Source organism: Urocampus carinirostris, chromosome 3, assembly GCF_059441175.1.
Source record: "Urocampus carinirostris isolate Australia breed hairy pipefish chromosome 3, RoL_Ucar_1.0, whole genome shotgun sequence".
NCBI classification, from domain to species: domain Eukaryota; kingdom Metazoa; phylum Chordata; class Actinopteri; order Syngnathiformes; family Syngnathidae; genus Urocampus; species Urocampus carinirostris.
In genome coordinates this window covers 58,811,417-58,825,301 of record NC_142351.1, presented here as the reverse complement: position 1 = coordinate 58,825,301, position 13,885 = coordinate 58,811,417, and the positions used below count along the sequence as shown (strand labels likewise).

Here is a 13,885-nt window from a genome sequence, read left to right as displayed (position 1 = left end):
TGTCTTATGCGGCAATTAAATAAATTGCCTTTCGAAAATCTTGTGGCATACCATTTATTTTTTAAAAGCGTTTATTATGTGTTTATCCTGTTGTTTACAATGATAATAAAGTCAATTCAATCCCATGATTTTTATTTTTGTACAGACCTTTGACTGCACCTGAAACTGTTATATGCTTAAAGTCAAATAAACTATACATCACTTGACCAGGTCCCTTATGCTCATGAGGGTCATCTTTGGCCTGTGGGAATGGTTGCCAGCAAATGGCAGGGCATACATAAAGATGAACCACTCACACTCACAGTAAGAGGAAAATTAAGATTTATCAACCATGCGTACATGATTGTAGGAATCCAGGAGAAAATGCATCAATGAAGCCCTTTTAACTAGCACGAGGATGCAGAAAAGTCTACTTCCGGTGGCTAGCCCACATTCACCCAAAAGTAACCAAAACCCGATATAGAATATTTCAAAACAGAGCCGCTGACCACTCTCTCTTTACAAGTTTTTTTATTGGTGCACTTTGACAATAACAATGATGGTATAAAAGAAAATCCCCATCATACAAATTTCAATAATCAAAAGATAAATATGCCAATACACAACCAGATCCACGTAAGGCTGACATCAAGTTTTGACAGGTGGCTTGGATCATCTCAGATTTTGAAGAGGTCGACCCTCTTTACAATGCGGGACAATCACATGTCAATTTATTCACCAATTGTTGAGTGGAGTCGATTTCTCATCCTTCTTTGTTCAAATCTGTAGAAAATCAATCAGTGGAGATTTTGGAGCAGATTGTGGCACTGGTTTGGGTGCCACTTTTTTGTTTTTTTGAAGTTACAAGGTTTTCTGTGGATGGTGGGCAGCCCACTGAACACCCCCGCTCTTCGCGTAGTTGCCAACAGAAAAAGTACGGAGGCGGGCTTGTTGCAATTCACAGCAGAATGCGGAACTGGGACGTTGTGAGAGGAAATCAAATTTGCGGGAAGCCACGATAGAGAATTTGTTTGAGAGTGGGGTTAAAAATGCTTTGCTGGGAAGCAGTGATGTAAAAACATTGGTGTGTGTACTTCATTGGCACCCGTACCAGCCAAACCCACTCCAAATCCTTGTTCTTTATGCTACCATCTGTAATAAATTTAAGACCTTATAGATTTTCTAAAACACTACACACAACAATATTTACAATGATCTCATAACTTGATATGCACTTATTTAAATGTAAATATTTTTGCTTGTAAAAAAAAATAAAAAATAAAAATAAAATAATAATAATAATAATAATTTGGAGTGAAAAACACTGCAATAAATTAAGAAGCTTTTAAGGCTGCCGGTTTCGTCAGATGACCAAAGTATGGTTCCTTCATTTAAACCAGCATACAATGGATCAGAACAGGTAAGGTTATGGTACCATAAGCAGCAGGCTCCGCCTTTGTCTGGACCAAGACCATTTTACAATATAGTTCTTTTATATAAAGAGGTACATGACTGGCCAGCATGCTCCTATTACCATCTGAAAACAATTCATTTCCTGTTTCAGACAAAAGCTTGAAGAATTCGATTGTTTGGGATTTACAAGCCGGTCATTGAAAAAAAACAAAATGAAAATATATATTTTTTAGTTCATTAGCAGGCAAATGAAGCTCCTTGCCCAACAATGACTGAGTGACCAATCGGGTCTTTTCAAAAAGCGAGCACAATTCCTTTCAAATCGAAATGTTCTAACCTTAACTGTTAGGCTCTTTTTATGTCCATTGAGCTTTTAATTTAAAGCAATGAGAAAAATAAACAGACAGTATACATCATTTCATATTGAGTGCCAAAAAAGAACCTGCCGGCTGGCTCACAAGCAGCCTCCTCCAAAATAATTATCAGTGCAAGAAATAAAACAAACTACAAAACTTAAACTTTTAGGATTGCAGTTTCACCTCTGGAGGGTTACGCCATTTCACTCAAACACGCTTAGAGAAGCTTTGACACCATTCACGAATTCTGTGACCTTCCACACGTCTGACCCTGAGCACGTCCTGAGCGTTTGGCTGGGAAATAAAATATGAGCTTTTGATGGCGAACCACAAAGGTAAGACGAAAACAAGAAATTGCTAGATGCTTGATAAAGATGGTACCTTGGTTTTCAGAAGCTCTAGTCTCACAATGACATTTTGAAAATTAAATGGTTCTTTGATGGCAAGGTGTATTCTGCGATCCAAACTTACTATATCCAATAGTCATTTCTTTGATAACGCCATTTCCACTGAAATGCCAAGTTTTCATTTATTTGTGAATAAAAGACTGTTTGGATTACATAAATAGGAAAGAGTAGACTGTAGGTGGAAGAGGCAACACAAATTGTTTCTAAAATGCCTGACAGCGAACTGAAAGAGTCAATATCACCGCCGTTTCAAAGGAAGTGCTCAGTGGAAGAGGTGGACAGTAAAGTTACCATTTCAATTGGCTCTCACTTCTCCAGCGGTCTTCACACAAAACGGGCATCCTCGGACACTTCTGCTGAGCAGATTAGCAAACGCACGCTGTACCCCAAAAAGGGTCTCCCAGTCTATTTCATCCTACCTGGCATCCGCCGTGGGACCTCCCAATCCCCCTTCCTTGCAAATACACATGACTACAAGATTCAGTGCATCTAACACAGCCTGTCATACTTTATGTCATAATCAGCACGTCGACGAACAGAAATTAGACAAACATTGCAGAAAGTGATCGAGAAGAGATCAAATAAATAAAAAGAGGTCCAGCCTCAGTTTTTGGAACAACAGTAAATCACCCCAGACTCCTTCCAAAAACAGAACAAAAAACACACACGTCTTAAATGCATACAAGGCGATTTGTGTGAATAGGAGTAGCATTGCGATGAGGGGACACACAAAAAGTTTTTTTTTTTAACTTTGTTTCATTTGAGACTTTCAAATTCGAGAACACTGAAATCAAACGAGGGCAATCATTTGACGGCCATGTTGTAGCAAAAAAAATAAATCACATGTCAATGCTTTAAATTTTCCAAACTGCGAGAAATTTGATTCTCGGTCGAAAATGCGTCGCATAAGAGATTTACAGTGCGGGTATGATTGGGGGGGGGGTCACTATGTAATCAGACAAACAACACGTGAAAAGCTTCTGTAAACACCATCTGGACAGTGACAGCAATCAAGTATCTCCGCCTACGGTTAGCTCATGTGAAAACGGAGGCGGTCGCACGTTATAAAACGGGAAAAAAAAATAGATTTGAGATTCGGCATGGCAAACGAAGCCGTGTCTGAAGTCCGCCCAGTCACTCTGACGCCCACGATACGATAACTTGAGCTCAAATAAACGTTTGCATAGGCAAACAGATTTAAGCAAAGGTGAAACCAACGCCACCTTTATGTACTTTTCCTTCTTTTAATAGCGAGTATGCTTGCAATTCGCTATTGCATGGGTATGGTGAGGCGGTGGAAACTGGTCCGAGTCATATCACGGCTTATTGCTAACGGGCCGGGCGGCGCACTCCCACTCAACCACACACACACAAAAAAAAATCACAGTCTTCCAAAACTCGTGTTCACAGGGTAAAATAGACTTGTAAGAAATTAGCCATATACTTTAAATTTAGAGTAACTATCTCAAATATAAATGATTGAAAACACTCGGCGATTTTGGCATAGCTTATGCAGAACCAGCTGCAAGCGTTCACGCGGTCAAACAGGTGTGTATATGCAGGTGTTCTCACACTACTACTGCATTTATGTGAGAAGTGCAAAAAAAAAAAAAAAAAAAAAAAAAAAAAAAAAAAACAAGACCACATCAAAGCTGATGACGTCAAAACGCTGTTCGCGTGCAATAGTGGCAAAGGTGTGTCTCGCTTTTTTTTTTTTAAATGTAAACTCAAGTGCGTGGAGGCGGCGATGGCAAACTCGATGAGGGAAATTAACGACTCGATGGGTTTTGAAGGCCAAAATGGTGCAAAAAGGCATGTGGACACTGATAATCCCAAATGAGTGAAGTGGTGGACTGTGGCACAAACAAGTGCAGCATTTATCCCTATTTTCACGTAAGAATTAGCCAACACGCGTATTTTGAGTCTCTGCTGTAGGTTTTTTTTTTTCTTTTTTTTTTCGCATACCCACAAAAGAAATAAAGCACAAACAAACTAAACAGCTTTTCAGCAGTGCCGCAACTGGTGAGATATGGCTGATGTCCCAGAGGACTTTTTAATTCCCGGGGTGCTTGTCAGTCCAGCTCTGCCTACGTCAGTAGTCGGCGACAGGTGCAAGATTTCTGCTTAAGCTGACCGTCACGTTGGTGTAGAGAGGACTTTTGGACACTTGGGGGGAGTAGTTTAAGTTGTTCAGGCCATCCACTTTCTGCCTCTCTTTTGAGTGGCGAAGAAGACTATACCTGCAAAAGAGGACAGAAAACAAATGATCTTTTGTGCTTATAACATATTTCGGTTCAATATGATAGCGAGCCTTAGCCAATGTTGAGAGTAATCATTACCCGGGAACACGACCTTGTAATTCAATTACTTCTCTCTGTAACGAGTATGGGTATGAGTTATTGAAAAATGTTATTCGTCTGTCGTTACAACACGGCAAGTTAATTTTCCACTTTTTAAAAGCAGATTCTGAATAACAAAGTCTACAGCTATTTGGCGGTTGCTCCTTCGCTCATGAAACAAACAACCCGCCAGCAAAACAACGCGGAATACAACAAATGCACAAGGCTGGGATTTTTATATCTACCTTGCAGATTACCTTTTTTCTTTTAATATAATAATCATCTGCTCACGAGGTACAGTGTGTTTAATAACCTATTTTGTTTGATGAAGCTGTTCAAGATTGCACTTCAAAAATAACAACAAGATCTCAAATAAAGTAAGAACCTTGCACAAGATTTTGCTGATTGTTACTGATTTTCTTCCCAAAACCTATGACTATAAAAGAAGAATGTAGTAAACACTAAAAGTTTTCCACTTGCAGATATTTTTTGCTCAATTTTAGTATTATTTTTGTTATTTTTCTAGATCATTCTTTAACCAACTTTTTAAAAACGTAGAAAAAAGGATACAAATATAGCAACATCTAAACTTAAAAGAACATTTTTACTCAAAATGAATAACCCTTATTACCTCCTGATCCACCTATACCACAACTCTTTATACAGTCAATTTAGACAACATGAGATCCATCCTTTCATTATTTGCACCGCTTATCCTCAGTAGGGTCACGGGGGTGCCGGAGCCCAGCCCAGCCATCTTCGGGCAGTGGGCAGGGGACACCCTGAACTGGTCGCCAGCCAGTCGCAGGGCACACAGAGACCCACAACTCACTCGCTCATTCATACCTAGGGAAAATTTGGACCTGACATGCATGTTTTTTGGAATGTAAGGGGAAACCGGAGTGCCCGGAGGAAACCCACGCAAGCACGGGGAGAAAATGCAAACTCCACTCCGGAGGTTCAATCTCATGACCTCAGAAACCGTTCTGCACACACGCTAACCACTGCGCCGTCCTGCTGCCGAGGCCATGACAATTTAAGTAAAAAAAAGGAAACTGGTGTTGGGAATTCATTTTTAAACATGTTCAAAAGACTGTGTGCCTTGAGGTTTTTTCAAATGAAAAAAAAAAAGTGTGCCTTGGCTCCAAAAAGGTTGTGAAACACTGATTGAGGTGAGAAATCCATTGAGCACATACTGTTATGAGAAATACCTTTCTCCTCAACTTCCGTCATCAGGCACTTTTGAGTCAGAGCAAAAACACAATGTCAAATGCTTTGGTTTCATTTGGTGTACCAATACATTTTATATGAGCCTGAAGATGGAACAACCGAAACTAGCATCTCAAATCACCACAACCTTTTGTTCGACAGAAGGATCAGCAGAAACATCTTCCTACACAAATCCCAACTCCCCCTCCCCCTATTTAAAAGCAAAAGTTTGAAACTTCCCAGTGAGGACAACAGACTGCCCCCTGAGTGGTTTTTGAATAATGTCACATGCAAAGTCTTGGAATTCCCTTCAAGTTTGCTGCTCGGGCTTTCATGTGACCCGCTCACATGGGCCTAAGCTTCCTTCCAATTGCGAGTTTGCCACGGTACTGACCTCCCCAGGAACTGGACCTCGCCACGATGGTGATGCGGGATGGACATGTAGCGACCTAGCTCTCCGTGCGGTCTGCTGACGGTGTAATTGGCATACAGGACCCTGCAAACACATTTGGTGTTCAGTGATGCACGAATACCTTGTTGGTGACACTAATTGCCATATGTTCATATAATGACCGTCAAGGCCAAGTGCTCAGCCGGAAACATAGAGGTGCAACACAGTAATCTCTCGTTTTCCCAAAAAGTCTTCCCATTACAATTTACCACTGGGAAACACAACCTTCAATTTTTTGCATGGCCCATAATTGATATGTAATGTAATGTTAGAGTACAAATTTCAGATTGCCTTGTTTAGGTGTATCATCCGCTGTACCCTTGGGCACAGCGTGCAAGGGGCGATGACGCTTCATAGAACAATGCCATACAAACTAATGCCAGGTGCCGTTAATCATGAGGTAAGAATAAATGCAATCACAAAGCTAAATCACCAAACAGCAGTGTTGGCGTCATTTATAAGCATATTTGTTGTGAAACATGGCAACATAAAGCATTTACAAGCACTTCATCCAAAATTCAAGCACTTTTCAATCCTTGAAAACACAACATCAAAATTCAAGCATTTTCTACAATTTCAAGCACCTGTGCGAACCCTGTACAGCACCTATGGATTGCGAACCCTATAGGGCTCTTTTCATGAGTACTTAAAGCTCTGAGATGATATACAACTTGTGCAATAATTTAAAGTACAGTTACATGCTGAGCCAATTGTCACGCATGCAATGCAGAGGCAATTCTGACTGTCAGAAAAGCTCTGTCCGGTATTAATAGGACTTGATTTTAACTAAAGTTTACAATCAAGGTGTCACACCAACAAGAACCTATTCCCCATTTTGGTTGTAAATCACTAAATAATTCTGTATATTGAAGCTCACTAACTAATGCATGTTCATTTTTTCACACTTTATAATGAAAAAACACAAAACAAAATCAAACTACCCAGAAGCTCTCACACAGCACTTAAAGCAATTTAATTGAGTGAGCCATAGGAATCGGCGGAGCAATACACAGGACAGGATATGCGCATTCTTTCTCCTCGCCTAGCGCTGTCTACAATGAAGGGAAATACGTTGGTATCCTCGTTTGCATTATTTTGTAACATTTTCAGGAAAGAACTTTGCTTGCACCCAGTTTTGAAACCATTATTTAAGACAAAAATGGGCCTCAATGCTCTTAAGTAACTGTGGGTGGGAGACATATTTTAAGTGGTGTATGATATGGGACACAGGCTCTGGCATTGTTATTTCAAAGATTTTATCAAATTATCCATCATCACACAGTGAAATAAAGATAATTTTGTCTTGAAATGTATGGTGTGCCTCTCCCTATCGAACATCAAAATATTTTAGCTTTTATGGCTCTTTTGTGTCAAAAATGTTCTGGACCCCTGCTTCACAGTGTTCCTTTTAAAATCTGATGTACGGATGTATGGTATGATAGGTCAAGGTGTGTGTCTGTTCTTACCTGTTCCAGAGGTCATCGTCTTCTCCTCCCCAGCCCCAGAACGCATTAGGAAATCCATTAATCTTATTGAACTGTCCCACTCTCAATCCGCTGACGCCACCAAAGAACTCATTATACGGAAGCCTTTGAAGAACAATTAAACGAGCGTTAAAGGAATATCAAGCGCGGGTGGCGCTGGGCTGAGACCCCTAAGGAGAGCGTCCCCAGACTTACATGTACGAGTACTTGTCGAGCTTGACCGCAAAGTGTCTGGGCATGTCCGTGCAGCCGTAGTAGTTTCTGTCATTTTCCATGAGGTGGTCCACGTCGTGGAAGACAAGACAGTCCCAGTCCAGATCCTTCATGGCTTCTTTGTAGCCCACGTTGAATAGCATGGCTCGGTTGAATGGCTCCGTGCCAGCCTGGATGGAACATTTTGAATAATATGCAGAAAATCGGGAGTTTGAGCGGTATTTTGTGACAAGTGAATGATGTCTTTATGGAATTTAAAACAAAAACATAGAAAAAGTACTTCAAAGATGTCCAAAATCCTCTTACTCTTCCCACAGCACGGAAGGATAATTTAAGGCACCCCAAACAAGCTCTGATTTTTTTTTCCTGCCTTTTGTCTTCAGAGTTCAGCTCAAACAAAGTTAAAGAGGTGGGAACTTTATATAAAGTATATGTCAGTACTCCTGCACATGCACTTGACTAAATTTTTTCTTTCCAATGTCATTTTGCGACGGCAGGCACGGCATACGTCTCTTTTTAGGGGACTAGCATGCATACTAGTGACCAGGTGCTGGCCGTGCATTTCAAATTTACATCCGATTCAATCCAACCCTCAATAACTATTCTATGGCTATAAAACATTTACCGCAGCTAAGGTTGTGACACATATCAAAAATGATCAATGATAAACTCATAAAATTGCCCTGTTATATAGGAATTTAGCCACATTGTACTCACCAAAAATCTTTTTTATTTGTGCACAAAATCCATCTTCCATTCTTTGCTCAAGAATATTTTAATTACTTTGTCATACAGATTACCCATGCGTTTCAGTTCCATCAAAAAGATATTTCATATCGCCATCAAAGCGAATGCTGAAAGTAAAGCCTGTCTTGTCGTATTTCTGGCATTCATTTTTATTCCATTTAGGACTGGAAGTCTGTTGGACAGAAGCATAGGAAATGGGGATCTTCTCCTTCACTTTCTCAACGTGTTAATTCCATTACCGCCCCCTGGCTGATCATAATTTGTGAAACCGCTGACGTTTCGTTATGCCTTTGAGAAGGCGCTTCTCCGCCAACATGAAATCTGATTGGCTGAACCGACAGCATTATCGACGCTGATGTCATGCATCAGGGCCTGATTCTGAAGGCCCCCGGTTAGATTTCTGACCCTGGCAAGGAGTGATGGCTGAAATGTGTTTGGTTACGTGCTTAAATACGAAAGCTCATGTCTGGAAGCAGTAAAACCAAGGGAAAAGCAATGAAAGGCTGACAATTTTTAATTAGGGTATTTATGATTATTCATGGACAAAACACAATTAATATCTCATGATTCAAATACTTTGTTGGCCAGAGAAGGCCTTGGTGGCCCACCACTGCTGCAGACTCATTTTGAAGAAAATTAAACAAGGATTACTATTTTTTTTCTTTGATTTCAAGATTTTTAAATTGAAGTTAGAAGAATGTGTGTAATCATTTTAAAAGGTTTTGAAAAATATTTATATTTTGATCATGTCTAATTTTTTTAGGAATAGAGTAACCATAGCATACAGTAAAAAGGTCCCCTTTTCTACCTTTTAGAATTCAAATGCGTTTAGTTTGGTGGATTGACAACTTAAATTACTAGAGTATTTAGTGCACTGTAGTTATTTTCTAACTGACGTGTTCCTCACAATAATGCCCAAAAAGAGAAGTGTAAGACAATTTTTTTTAATGTTTTTGCAAAACAAATAACTAGTTTCACTAATTCCCAGGGATATTTTTACCTGAAACCAGTCTACCAATCATTTAGGGATTTCCCCAGATGAGTAAAAAAAATAATAATTTAAAGCGTGTTCTGACTGGATTCCCCATGATGATTTCTACACAAAAATTCCCCCCAGAGGCTTGCTTTTTTTAACTAAACAAAAACGGCATTTTGTCCGGAACCCAAGAACCATACAAAAATGTTTCTGAATGTATTTACGTTAAAGTGGACATTGTAAATTAACATACCTGTCAACCGATATGTTTTACCAGTATTTTATTGTAAGTTTTTTTATATTTAAGTTTTTAATCATATCAAATTGTGTGGGCCGTATACACTTTTTGTACAGGTAATTAAAAAAAAAAGTAGACCAATTTCATCTTGCCCATTTGGGTTCTAAACCAGATCACGTCATTTTAGATTGGGCCATCGTAGATTGCGCCATCGTAGATTACCAATATTGTTGCGTATTCTGTATAGTATTTCTTGCTGTGAATAAATAGGGGCCCCCTTTTGTAAGGTTGTTTATCACCGAAAAACAGTAATTGCAACAATCAATACAAAGAGCAATTGGCTGAGGTTGACAGGTATAATATACACACATTTCTACATGTTTTCATTTTCTTATGTTGCAAGAGAAAGCTAGCAAGAGCTAAACGGTAGCTTACCTGCTCTATGACATAAAAGCCAAACTGGAGCCTCTGTTTCTGCAGCACCGGCACCAAATGTCTCAGCAAGATCGGCAAGTGCTCGTGCCGGTTCCTGAATGGGACTAAGATGGCCACCTAAGAGCACAGAAAGGTAGGCAAAGATGAGCTAAAGTGCATGCCGGATTGCAACAGGCGAATTAATTGAAATTTCATTTGCGGGATAAAATCGGATGTTCAGTCAATCACGGATAAAGCAGTCAATGTCACGTGGAAGGTGCTTTTTTTGTTTTTGTAACTTGAGTTGATACTGTTCCAAAATGTAATTTGGCCTTCCTTTCACAGTGGATATAAAGCCAACAAAAGCGACGGGCAATAGAAAGCACACCAGAGGGCTTATTGTTCGTTTAGAGTACCAAGCTGTGCACATATAAAAATGAACATAAAGATTTGTTTGTCAATGCCACACACTCCCTTGGTGCAGAAATGAAGTATGATCGAAATGGCATGCAGGTTTGTTTACACAAAAAAACAAAACAAGTAAGTCCACTTTTATGACACCGATGAAAAGAAAACAATCAAGGATGGGCAACTGGCACACTGAACTCTGAATTCACCCCTAAACAATACAATAGTATTTTACACCAAAAACTAGGGATAATTGAAATACGCCGGTTTCCTCCCACATTCCAAAAACATGCATGTCATGTTAATTGGTTGTAATTGGTGTAAATGAGCGAGTGAGCGTGTGTCTGGCTGGCAACCAGTTTAAGGTGTCCCCTGCCCACTGCCGAAAGATAGCTGGGATGGGCCCCAGCACCCCCGCAACGACCTGAGGATAAGCGGTGCATCTAATGGATGGATGAATGGGTATGCTAGTTCTTGTATTTTTAATGTTTTTTTTTTAACTGAATGTTTTTTTGCACCACTGGGAGGCACTAAATATTAAACACTGGCCCTTTAGGTGACGATGTGTTTTATCTATTGTAGGCATATCAAATATACAGCCTACGAACTGTCTCCGGTTTGTTGGATGATTTAATCTGGTCTGCCACAAATTTCTGTGTATTTTTTTAAAGCAAGTCTCCCAATAGTTTGAATCAAAATATTTTTTTTTTCATAAATACAAATTAAATGTTTCTTTCCGCAGCTATAGGACAGATGATGTCCAGCCTGGTTTCAAGTTAACTACAACATACTGTTCTTCAGTAGGCGAAGAGTAGTGGTTTGATCTGTTGTAATTACCCATTCACAGCTAGAACTTTTGTTTTATATTTGTTTGTTTATTTCAAAGCCGTATGAAAATTGAGGCAAACATATTGTCATTCATAGCTCCCACTTGAGTTTGTTTATGTTTGTGCTGAGTTGGTTCAAATGCAGAAAAATAGACACATTGTTAACACATTCAATGCCAAACATAACCCTTTTTCCATTATTTGTGAATAAATGTGTTGTGCTCAGAAAATATCTTTTTTTCATCCATGATTATAATTTACGGTAGACCTAAATATTTAGTCTGAATGATAAAGCATAGTACTGAAAAACAAAGCCAAATAGTTGTAGTTGACATATTTTTTTAATGATTAGGCCCACTTGAGAACATAAAAGTCTGAATCTGGGCTCCGAGCCAAACAGAGTTTGACATGCCTGATCTAGCATATCCCAGTAAAAAACGTAATTCAAGATGGTCTTTATTGTTATTAACATAAATGCCAATTCAGTTTTCTTTGCAATCATTCTCATACAGCGTTTATAAAATAAGTCGTTCATTAAAAAAATACAAATGGTAAAAACATAACATTGTGAAACTGGGTAAAAAAATAAGAACTATCTGGTGGTTTGGTTGCTTTGAGTCTCTATAGTTTTTAATCTTCCTTGTGCTTTTTAGCACTTGTTTTCGGTTGCACTAAACAGTAAAATCGAGTAATAAAATATTCCAAAGTGTCTCTCAAAAGAGACAGTAAATTTAAGAGGACTTTATTTAAAGGCTTTTGAGCATGCTTTAAAACACATACATATAAAACCAGTTTTTGCACTCTGTTAACTATCAGACGGCAGAACAACCTTGCCTTTATAAAAAAATATATATATATCACAGTTCTCGAAATGGTCATTTGCCTGTTTGCTCCAACTTCTTTTGAGGTACCTGGTTCAAAATACGCAGTCAGAAATGGACCCTGACAAAAAAATTGTGGTATTTCAGTGACTTATCTGTCGTCTAAGAATAGCCCGGGAGTACGATAAGCGGAATTAATTTATGGTCATGGTTGTTTGTGACATTTCAACATGTCTGGCCACATATGAAATATCCTGCAGATTCTTATCAAGGGCCAGTCGGGTGTTTTTCTGAATCTTGTTCTATGCCTGTTGTGACGTACCTTCCAGCGAGGTAAACAATCTTTGGGCTTCCAGTGACCTCCCAGGGCCATAGTAGTCTCTTCTTGCAGCAGTGATCTCTCCACATCCTCTAGTGACACCTCGCTCATATTAACCTCCAACCTGCCCTCTGCGTTGGCAACATTAAAGATTGACAGAATTTGTTGAAATGGAAAGGAAATTGAGAAGTGACATATGTTTATTATTTGAAAAAGTGGTTAGGGAACGAACAAGTGGGAGGGGAAAAAGAGCAATTGGATTGAAACGCTTCAACGGTTGAGCGCTCAGAAGCATAATTAGGCACATGAAGATATTCCGTGCTATGAATGAACTATGTTGTTTGAAAAAATGTTGTTTTGAAACAAGACCTTAGTGAATTTTTAGATTATAAGTCTGCTTTACAATTTATACTTAGTTTTAAGAGCTTGGACTGGCATTTACAATTACAGTTTGTCAAAGTGCTTTGCGTTAATGACACAGTAATACAATTTAATGGCTAGCTGCAATGTTACAGTTTGTGCACTGGAACCACAAAAAATGAATTTTGCTTGTTTTAAAAATTACTGTTAGAGTAGTGCATTTTATACAATTTTATCAAATGTACTTGTTTTTCTTAGAAACCTACTTAAATTGACAACATGGCTGTACAAGATTAATTGAAATAACAAAATTCATTCATTCATAATTCTTCAAATTAATTGATGTATGGTTTTACATTATTATAATAAACGTTCGAAGAAAATAATTGGAATTTGATAATGAACTTACTCATAGAGGGCAGTTTCTCGGGGCAAACTTGCGAGGGCAGGTACGTGAAGCCCTCAGGGAGGTATGCAGTAGGAGGAGCATCACTCTCACTCATGTTGAAGTCATAAGAGTAATCTGGAAAAAGGCAGTAATGTCAGTCTTTGCTTCCTAAGTGATTATTGCCCCGCGAGGCGCCGACTCCCGATGGACTTCCATGCAAACAGATTTCCGCGGGATGACGTACCCGTGCCGTTGCTGTAGGCACCTCTCACCACCTGCTCCAGGACCTGAGCCCCGATATTTTTCACATTTTCTCGGATGCGGATCCCTCGAGCTTGGACCATGAACACGTACTCATTCACTGTGAAAAGAGACACAAACACACGTTAGATAGATAGATAGATAGATAGAGTAGTGTATAGAATTTTGTTATTCCCCCAAATTTAAACATTATAATAAAATAATATTTGCTCTCAACTCTACTTTAAGGTAAGGAACAACCAGAAACAGGTATTCCTAATTCTCCCTTTGAGCCA

General features: G+C 39.1%; 1 protein-coding gene across 1 annotated transcript in view; it reads right to left on the bottom strand.

Moving 5' to 3' along the window:
- Positions 1–491: 491 nt before the first annotated feature.
- Positions 492–13,885, bottom strand: part of b4galt5 (beta-1,4-galactosyltransferase 5) — a 64,993-nt gene continuing 51,599 nt past the window's right edge. The window contains exons 2-9 of the mRNA XM_088332732.1: positions 13,594–13,710; positions 13,371–13,484; positions 12,605–12,732; positions 10,248–10,364; positions 7,834–8,021; positions 7,621–7,743; positions 6,098–6,199; positions 492–4,395 (exon numbers count right to left, since the gene is read on the bottom strand). Of these exons, the coding sequence (XP_088188858.1) occupies positions 4,248–4,395; positions 6,098–6,199; positions 7,621–7,743; positions 7,834–8,021; positions 10,248–10,364; positions 12,605–12,732; positions 13,371–13,484; positions 13,594–13,710 (1,037 nt within the window). The 3' untranslated portion in view covers positions 492–4,247. The remainder of the gene's footprint in view (positions 4,396–6,097; positions 6,200–7,620; positions 7,744–7,833; positions 8,022–10,247; positions 10,365–12,604; positions 12,733–13,370; positions 13,485–13,593; positions 13,711–13,885) is intronic.